The sequence below is a fragment of the Hippocampus bargibanti genome, linkage group LG05, assembly GCF_051943395.1.
Source record: "Hippocampus bargibanti isolate YZ-2025 linkage group LG05, ASM5194339v1, whole genome shotgun sequence".
Lineage (NCBI taxonomy): Eukaryota > Metazoa > Chordata > Actinopteri > Syngnathiformes > Syngnathidae > Hippocampus > Hippocampus bargibanti.
In genome coordinates this window covers 10863754-10873929 of record NC_142738.1, presented here as the reverse complement: position 1 = coordinate 10873929, position 10176 = coordinate 10863754, and the positions used below count along the sequence as shown (strand labels likewise).

General features: G+C 41.5%; 1 protein-coding gene across 2 annotated transcripts; it reads left to right on the top strand.

The window, feature by feature from the left end:
* The first annotated feature begins 2011 nt into the window (after positions 1–2011).
* ubap1lb (ubiquitin associated protein 1-like b) lies at positions 2012–8780 on the top strand. 2 transcript variants are annotated; one of them, XM_088996824.1, is made up of 6 exons: positions 2012–2075; positions 3166–3322; positions 4864–5331; positions 5709–5867; positions 7764–7865; positions 7953–8780. In XM_088996824.1, exons 2-6 carry the CDS (start codon positions 3200–3202, stop codon positions 8085–8087), a joined length of 987 nt encoding a protein of 328 aa, XP_088852950.1. In that variant the 5' UTR covers positions 2012–2075; positions 3166–3199; the 3' UTR covers positions 8088–8780. The 2 variants fall into 2 exon arrangements, with proteins under 2 accessions (XP_088852950.1, XP_088852949.1); XM_088996823.1 differs by having other exon boundaries at positions 4810–5331; positions 7953–8777.
* The last annotated feature ends 1396 nt before the right edge of the window (positions 8781–10176 follow it).

Genomic DNA, 10176 nt, shown 5'->3' with positions numbered 1-10176 from the left:
AGTCTTGTTTTTGAGTTGGTGACGAGTCCGTACGTGAAGCCATTGTTTGGATTCTCCAGCAATGCAAGACATCTTGGCGTGACGTCACGAACTGGGGGCGGGACTTTCTGAAAATGCTCAATTTTTTGCAGATTTTGGACACTTTAAATCATTTTTATTGGTGTTTTGCATTTGACTAAAAACATCATACTGCGTGTTTTGCGTATTTTAGATGCTATAAAACGTTTTTCTAGTGTCAGTTAAAAAACAAAAAAGTGACGTCGGTTGTCCTTTAAAGTGCCTGTCTTTTACTCAAACATCAAATAGTAAACGGGGAATGTTGTTAAGCTTGCACGACTGTCCATGTTTTTATGTTCCTGTTGTGTTTATTATTTTGCTTTGTGTTGACTATTATGTAAAGTGCTTTGTTACAGCTGCAGCTGTTGTGAAAACCCTATATAAATTAGGACGTATTGTATTGTCTGTCTATATACACGCTCACATCGTGTGAGTTTGTGGTACTTCCGGGTTGTGTGTGAACGTTGGCGCGAATGGCTGCCACAGAAAAAAAATCTTATCCCGTGATTGTAAAGTGAGTTTTGAAAGGCGCTTAGAAATAAAATGTATTATTATTGTAACTCCCCCCGTCAAGGTTGACGCTTCGTACTGATGTCCCAACGTTTATTGTGGAACACTTGGAACACCTGGAAAACCGTGAAAACTAAAGGACATTTAAAAACGACAATTAACATTACAATAAGTTCGACAAGACATACAGTAAATAAGCAAATTAATAACGCACTGTGTGCAACTTATTAACCGAAAGTAGATACACTTTTACGTAAGCTTTAGACTGTCGTTCTCTCTCTAGCAGTTACTCTCGTTCTGTCTCTAGCGATTACTCTCGTACATCGAAACAAATGACACGGAAGCAGAAGTGATAATGACAAAAGTATTGAAGACGATTTTAAGAAAAATACACATATAAAGGTTCGCATAGAAATGTTAGTGTGTAGGCACCTTCGTGTAATCTGCTAATCTGCGGAAAGTGATGTACTTGTTTTTTTCCCCCTCCCTCAATCAGAACCCTAATCCACTTTCACGTCTGTATCAAAACAAAAATATAATTTTAGAACGCCTTTTAATTTGCACAATTGAAGTGCGATTCTGCAATAATATTTGAAGTAATCAAGTAAAAAGGCAATATTTTTTTAAATGTGAAACAGTAGAGCGAGTATTAATTTTGATATTTGGAACTATTATAAAGAAGAAAAATACACTTTCTAATGTAGCCTTCAGGTTCAGGTTTCAAATACAGTGAGACCTCAATTTACAAACACCTCAACTTACAAACTTTTTGTCTTCAAACGTCGAATTTATGAAAATTAAACCTTAAAATAAGCACTATTTTCATAATACACACCCACCACGGCTGGCGGAGTGATCTTCGGCGGAAGCACACGACCGAACAGCACCAGAGGTTAAGTTACCAACAGTCTTTATGGAAGGTGACTCTCCTTCCATAAGCCATCAACGACCATCAAAAAGGTAAATAAAACGTTATTTTACAGCACAGTTTATTTCTTTAATTACACTCGTCATGTAATGCGCCTCTCTTTCCAAACAGCAATTCCCTTTGACCTTCGACCTCCAAAGCCATTCCATCAAGCCATAAATGACCATCACAAATGTAATTAAAGTGACTTTATGATACAATGCAGTGTATTTCTTTCATTACAATACAATAGCACATTTATTATACATAGAATAAGGTATGTTGTGTGTAGTTTTAAGGCTTATTTAGTTGAAAAGTATATTTCATGGAAACCCGGGAACAGATTATTCCCATTTTAATGGTTTCCTATGGGAAACTGTTTTTTGAGATACACACTTTTCGCCTTACACACTTAGTTTGGGAACCAATTAAGTTTGTAAGTTGAGGTCTCACTGTAGTATGTGACGCCATTGGTAAACAAGGTCGGTGCTAATGCGGCTTACTCGGGTTTAAACCACGTGACCACGCCGGTATTAGCCGTTCATTGAACACAATCGCCGGTTCATCTTCATCTCGCCTGAGGCCAAAGCACTTCACGAAGGTAAGTGCTAAAAAGCAAACAAAAACCCAAACCCGAGTTTAAGGAGACTTTAAAAAACGAACCCGAGTTTTAAACCTTAATTTAAAGCACCCATAATTAGAAACCCCAACTCTAGTTGAAAACACAAAATTTAAACCTAACCCTGATTCAAAACTTAATTACAACTATACGAACTTTGCTACAATAACTTTACAACTTTACGCCACTAGCACAAGTTTAAAACATTATGTATTTTGAAAAATTAAGCATAGTGTAAAAACCTACTTTGAAACCCTAACCCTAGTTCGTCTGTGTAAGCTCTCAGTCGTACAGGAGTGGTCCATCGATGAGAAGGTTTCTTCAGCCGTCATCTGTACAAAAGTGAAGGTTTCGGACGTTTCGCCTCCTATCCAAGAGGCTTCGTCAGCGAACTAAAGTCTGACTGGTCGTGTCGGCCCTATTTATATATCCCTAATGTCCAGACATGGTGGCGCCAGACACAGCTATGATAGGTCCCTACTCTCAGGTTGAGGGGGGCAGAGGACCCCACCCTGTGCCCCACTGATTGTTCCTACATTCCTGACTAACGACTGGCCTATTTGCCCCACTCCCACCGGTATCACCTCATCAGCATTACGAAAGTTGCCTAACCTGTTTTGCCTAAGCAGGCTATTGTATGAACGATCCAAATTGAACCTCACCACACCAGACCGGTTTAATGAAGGATTTTGTTGTTTTATAAGAATCGCTTCTTTTACCCCCCTTTCAAACCATCTACTTTCTTTCGCTAAGAATTTTTTATAACCCTAACCCTAACCCTAGTTAAATTCCGTAATTTTTAAACCCTGACCAAGTTTAAAACCCTACATTGAAATTCCAATTCTCATCTCAAACCTGACGTTGAAAGACTAACACTATTTTAGAGCCATACATTGTAACAATAGTTTAAAAACCGTACATTGAAAACTTAATCTTACTTTAAAACATATTTAAAACCCTAACCCAAGTTCAAAATCCGATTTGAAACATTAACCATACTTTAAAACCCAAACCTTTAAACTCTCCTTTGGAACCCTAACCTTCAAATGACCGTGTTTTCTCACCAACACAGTTTTGACCAATATTCCAATTTTGTGAGGAAGCCGATGACCACCCTGGAAGATATCCCATTTGGAACACCAGTGGGGTCACTGGGGCAGGATGTGTGCCTGATGACACCTCCTGACATCTCTGTTCCCGACTGTCTTCAGATAATGCAGGAAACTCAGGTCCCGTCTCACTCGAGCCATTTTACATTCGCAATAACTGTCGAAAATACGTTTGATGGACACCCGCAGAGAGTTATTTTACTGCCACCATATAAAATGACAAATGAGTTTAACTTGAATATACAGCACGTCTGTGTCGGCTCTCAGTCGTACAGAAGTGGTCCATCGATGTAAAGGTTTTTTCAGCCGTCATCTGTCCTTCTCCAGAACATTAAAAAAAAACCTTGAGACTCCAAAAGAAGGTGAAATTTGTCTCACTTTAACTCATTCACTACAAGACATGCGCAAAAATGTATATTATGAGCTTGAAATGGGGACGGCTGTCCAAAATACAACACAAGACATACATACAGTGAGACCTCACCTTACGATCTTAATTGGTTCCCAGACAGAGTGTGTAAGGCGAAAAGTGTGTATCTCAAAAAATAATTTCCCATCGGAAACCATTAAAATGGGAATAATCCGTTCCCGGGTTTCCATAAAATATACTTTTCAACGAAATAAGCCTAAACAACTACACACAGCGTACCTTATTCTATGTATAATAAATGTGCTATTATTGTATTGTAATGAAAGAAATACACTCCATTGTATCATAAAGTCACTTTCTTTACATTTGTGATGGTCATTGATGGCTTGATGGAATGGCATTGGAGGTCAAAGGTAAAAGGGAATTGCTGTTTGGAAAGAGAGGCGCATTAAATGAGGATTGTAATTAAAGAAATAAACTGTGCTGTAAAATCAAGTTTTATTTACCTTTTTGATGGTCGTTGATGGCTTATGGAAGGAGAGTCACCTTCCATAAGGACTGTTGGTAACTTCACCTCTGGTGCTGTTCGGTCATGTGCTTCCGCCAAAGATCACTCCGCCAGCCGTGGTGGGTGTGTATTGTGAAAATAGTGCTTATTATAAGGTTTAATTTTCATAAATGTGACGTTTGTAAGAGGAAAAGTTTGTAAGATAAGGTGTTTGTAAGTTGAGGTCTCACTGTATTGGTTTATATATCCATTAGCTAGCCAGCTAGCTTTCTATCTATTTGAGTTACTTCGGGGTTGAGTGAAGAACGCTGGCGCGTGTGGCTGCCGCCACTCATCCACAAAAAAACTTATCCTGTGACTGTAAAGTGACCTTGAGGGTTTTGAAAGGTACAAATGTATTATTATTATTATTATTATTATTATTATTATTATTATTATTATATAATGCTTGAACAACTGCTGAAGCTGGAACAAAGCGCTAACATGGAAAAAAGGGGAAATACTGCCCCCTTGTGGAAAAGTAAAAAGACATTGCCAGAGGCCATGGCCAGCGCTTTATTGGCACTCAAGCATGATAAAACAAAAGCCGAACAAATTGGGGAATGGCACTCTACGTCATATTTTCAATTCCCAAATACATTTGTGAATGGCAGTGAATTAGTTTCAAACTGCACCAACCCCTTTTGTTTTGCTTTGCAATAATGATGTTTGAATGTTATCCTTGTGCAGTACTGCTTCAATCTGGAGAAGCTAATATTAACAGGCCGGCATCCCGCCTACCAGGCTCCATCCTGTCCTCCCTACTGGCTGATAGCCCCTTACAGGTCCGACGACCCTCGGACTTCTTCCATACCCCGTCGCCGTACTCGCAGCTTGAACTCGTCGGACGTCTACCGTTCGCAGCAACGCTCGCACGGCTTTCACAGATCCGACTCGGACGAAGAAGACGGCTACTGCGAGGACAACGAAGGCTCGTCCCCCGAAGACAGTTCTCAGGAGCGCACCGCCGGTCGAGAGCGGGTTAAAGACATGCACCTCGGTCTTCCCGCTTTGTACCGACGGCCACAGTTGTCACCCAAGAGCCACTTGGCATCTCTTGAGTTCAGCGGTACCAAGAAGAGGCAGCGTGCACAGAGTGCAATGGGCAGATTACACCCCCAAAACAATTCAATAGCCAGGGGGCATTCCGGAAGGCTGCAGCAGCAACGACCCTCTTCCGCTGGCCCAGCCGTCACAAACTGCAGGCAAAAGGTGGTGGGCTTCTTTTTCCCTATCTCCCAAAATCTCTTTTACCTGTAAACGTGGCAAAAGTACAACTGTGGCTAAGACCTCACATATTTTGGTACAGAAGCTCCCCTCCTTACGAAGGAGAACGAACTAACGTTCGTGAGGTAAATTTGTTCGTAAGTTGCTTCAGTGCTGTATTTTGTATGGAATGTATGTCTGAGTCAAACACTGAACGGGGAAGTATATAACACAGACGCTCTAACAGTCGTAAAATAAATCCACACCTACTGTAGTATGACAACATATCACTTTCATATCACTTTCAGTAAGCCATTACTGAAGACCATTACTGGTTGTCCTTTAAGTACGTAATTGCTCATCTGCATGTGAATGCTCTTCAGGCCTTCAGGACCGGAGGTTTCCTTGATTCAGCCACGGAGCTTCTGTCCGCTCTCAGCCAAGAAGAAAGAGGGCTCCTGGAGGCCGTCACTGACCACGGGTACCCATTACGGGCCGCCATCTTGGCTCTGCAAAAGACCGGATACACCAGTCCTGACAAGGTAGAAAATATAGCTCAAGGTCTTTGCTGCAGCAAATTTGTATTGCACATTTTGTATAGGGGCAGATGATAAATACTATACACAGCACTTTCTTGAAGTTGATTCTAAAAGTTAATAAAAACTTGAAACTACAATCAAAATTGAATCTAAAACAATCCTGAACTAAAAATATGCTCGAAATGGGTACTTTGATACCCATTATGGGTGAATAGAAGGTCGTCGTTCAAAAAGTTGTGGCAAAAAAAAAAGAAATGTACCCCCAATCATAAAATCAACGAATGAAGCATATGCAGTACCATTTGTCCCCAGCAGAGGGCACACTCACCGTGATAGTTGAGATTACTGTACAATAGTACAGTGATCCCTAACTATGTAGTACTTCGCTGTTTCAGTGCATCGCTGATTTTTTTAAGAAAAAAAGACGTTCAGAATTATTTTAAAAACAGCGAATGACTGAGAAGTTTTTTTTACATGGCTGTAGCTTCGATGAGAAGGTTTCTTCAGCCGTCATCTGTACAAAAGTGAAGGTTTCGGACGTTTCGCATCCTATCCAAGAGGCTTCGTCAGCGAACTAAAGTCTGACTGGTCGTATCGGCCCCATTTATATATCCCTAATGTCCAGACATGGTGGCGCCGGACACAGCTATGATAGGTCCCTACTCTCAGGTTGGGGGGGCAGGGGAACCCCTCCCTGTGGCCCCACTGATTGTTCCTACATTCCTGACTAACGACTGGCCTATTACCCCCACTCCCCCCGATATCACCTCATCAGCATAACGACCCTCATCAGCATTACGAAAGTTGCCTAACCTGTTTTGCCTAAGCAGGCTATTGTATGAACGATCCAAATTGAACCTCACCCCACCAGACCGGTTTAATGAAGGATTTTGTTGTTTTATAAGAATCGCTTCTTTTACCCCCCTTTCAAACCATATATGTTCTTTCGCTAAGATTTTAACCTAAAAGCTAGCAATCACTCATTTGACAACAATGAGGTTAAAATCTTAGCGAAAGAACATAGATGGTTTGAAAGGGGGGTAAAAGAAGCGATTCTTATAAAACAACAAAATCCTTCATTAAACCGGTCTGGTGGGGTGAGGTTCAATTTGGATCGTTCATACAATAGCCTGCTTAGGCAAAACAGGTTAGGCAACTTTCGCAATGCTGATGAGGGTCGTTATGCTGATGAGGTGATACCAGGGGGAGTGGGGGTAATAGGCCAGTCGTTAGTCAGGAATGTAGGAACAATCAGTGGGGCCATAGGGAGGGGTCCCCTTCCCCCCCCCCCCCCCCCCAACCTGAGAGTAGGGACCTATCATAGCCACCATGTCTGGACATTAGGGATATATAAATGGGGCCGATACGACCAGTCAGACTTTAGTTCGCTGACGAAGCCTCTTGGATAGGAGGCGAAACGTCCGAAACCTTCACTTTTGTACAGATGACGGCTGAAGAAACCTTCTCATCGATGGACCACTCCTGTACGACTGAGAGCTTACACAGACGAACTAGGGTTAGGGTTTCAAAGTAGGTTTTTACACTATGCTTAATTTTTCAAAATACATAATGTTTTAAACTTGTGCTAGTGTCGTAAAGTTGTAAAGTTATTGTAGCAAAGTTCGTATAGTTGTAATTAAGTTTTGAATCAGGGTTAGGTTTAAATTTTGTGTTTTCAACTAGAGTTGGGGTTTTAAATAAGGGATGGAGTTTCTAATTATGGGTGCTTAAAATTAAGGTTTAAAACTCGGGTTCGTTTTTTAAAATCTCCTTAAACTCGGGTTCGAAACGTCCGAAACCTTCACTTTTGTACAGATGACGGCTGAAGAAACCTTCTCATCGATTACCATGAATGGTTTTCCGTTCCTCATGAATTCTACACAAACCATTTTTTAACAGCTCTTAAAGTACCTGGAAGCCTGCAATCATCTGTGCGAGTTGGGTTATGATGAAGCTCAAGTGGAGGAGGCCTTGGAGATGTTCCAGAACTGTGAAAGCAAGGTATTTCCCTCTTTGTTTTTTTTTCATCTCTTCAGTGAACGCAAACCCTGAATGAACTAACAGTCACCGTTGCGATTCCAATTTCAGGCTGCTGAGTTTCTCCTCCTCCTGACTCAGTTCAACGAGATGGGATTCCAACAAAGCGCCATCAAAGAAGTGCTCCTTGTTCATGAAAATCATCGGGAAAGGGCTCTTGAAGAACTTATGACCCGCATGACTTGAACAAGACATGTCGGAAAAACTGGTAGTGTACCGTATTGTCCAGTGTATAAGTATCGTAAAAAGCACGAATCGTACTAAACGGAACTTTACTGTATAAGGCCAACAAATGGTGTATTTTCAAACCTTTTCCATATATAAAGCGCACCTTCAACTAATGACATGTTTAAAAAAACTTTCCATGTATAAAGAACACGACATTATAAGCGACTACAGTAGAGGCTGCGGTTACATTTTATATATCCCAGCATGGACCCTGCACCACTCCTTCTATAGGGGCAAATGGAGTCGGTGGCTGCTGACATTAGTTGCCAGACCTGTTGTGGCTTAAAGGACAACCAACAGCATTTTGTTTGTTTCCTAACTGACATCAGAAAAACGTTTTATAGCATTTAAAATACCCAAAACACGCAGGCTGATATTTTTAGTCAAATGAAAAACACCAATAAAAATGACTTAAAGTGTCCAAAATATGCAAAAAATTGAGCTGCGAAGTGGGCATTTTCAGAAAGTCCCGCCCCCAGTTCGTGACGTCACGCCAAGAGTCTTGCCTCGCTCGAGAATCAAAACAATGGCTTCAGATTCGGAGAAGATGCCTACTTGTTACTCATCAATTTCTTTCATAACTTTCCTGCTGTGAAATGTAAATTTCTCCACTGCGAGACAAATAAAGGCAAATCCAATCCAATCCAGTTATGAATATGATTCAAATAGTTCTGAAGAGGAAAGCATAAATGTTTGCAATCGATTAAAGAAGTCCTCCCGTCTCATTTTGAGGCGTCTGGACTCCAATGTAGCGCCAAGAAAATGCACAAGAGGGCGCCCAAGCTCCATTAGTAATGGGTTGATTTGTCTGCTGGGAATTTGTGTCGACTAGTATCAAATAGTAGTCTTGGTGCAACACACGATTCACCATCACATTATTTGTTTTTTCCTTCTAATTTCGCCATCAACACGGATCGACACGAAGTTTTCAGACCAAACAAAGTACCCAAAATGCATCGTGTGTCGCTTTCTCGGTCAGTGACGATACCTACCGTGACGTCACGGTAGGTATCGTCACCAACTCAAAAACAAGACTTCCTGAATATTCAGCGCGAGTCTTAAAACGTAAAATATAGCTATATGTGGTGAAATCTTGTAAAATACGCTCAGTAGAAGTCATTTGAAGTGATTTTACAAATTATGGACACAACTTGTCCGGAGGCGTCGGTTAGCCTTTAATATTACATCACATATAAGGCGCACCTGCGTTTCAGGTGCAGGTCCATTGTTTGGGGAAAATTAAGGCTTTTGAGTGCGCCTTATACACCGGTACATATATTCTGACATGCAATGAGGTGATTTTAAATTTATCGCAACATGTATTTCAGACATAACTATGTGATAAAACTGTGTGATAAAAACAAGCTTCTGATCAGAATCAGAATCATCTTTATTGCCAAGTATGTAGAACACACAAGGAATTTGTTTCCGGTAGAACACGCTGCACTAGTATCGTTGTCAAAAAAACTGCTAAGTGGCACTATACAGTTCCATTTTGGCTACTGTTGAAAGAGTTCAAAGAGTTAATGGCTTTGGGGAAGAAGCTGTTTAAATGTCTGCTGGATTTGGTGCACATGGATCGGTAGCGCCTGCCTGAGGGGAGTAGCTGGAAAAGGTGGTGGGCAGGGTGCGGAGGGTCCAGTAGGATTTTCCGCGCCCTAGTTTGGATTCTTGCAGTGTGCAAGTCCTCGAGAGTGGGTAGGGCGGTGCCAATGATTTTTTCCGCCGTCCTAACTGTCCGTTGAAGTCGGATTTTGTCCATTTCTGTGGCGGCCCCGAACCAAACGGTGATGGAAGAACACAGGATGGATTCGATGACAGCCGTGTAGAAATGTTGCAGCACCTCCTGTGGCAGGCCATGCTTCTTTAGCAGCCTCAGGAAGTACATTCTCTGTTGGGCCTTTTTCAGGATAGAGTTGATGTTGACCTCCCACTTCATGTCCTGGGAGACTGTGATTCCCAGGAACTTGAAGGTCTCAACGGTTGACACCAGGCAGTTGGATAGTGTGAGGGGTAGCTGTGGTGATGGATGTTTCCTGAAGTCCAC

Excerpts from the sequence above, each read along its gene's own strand:
- ubap1lb (XM_088996823.1), top strand. The coding sequence starts at position 3,200 with ATGACCACCCTGGAAGATATCCCATTTGGAACACCAGTGGGGTCACTG. Across the intron at positions 5,332-5,708 it reads TCACAAACTGCAGGCAAAAG|GCCTTCAGGACCGGAGGTTT; the intron begins GTGGTGGGCTTC and ends AATGCTCTTCAG. Across the intron at positions 5,868-7,763 it reads GATACACCAGTCCTGACAAG|CTCTTAAAGTACCTGGAAGC; the intron begins GTAGAAAATATA and ends ATTTTTTAACAG.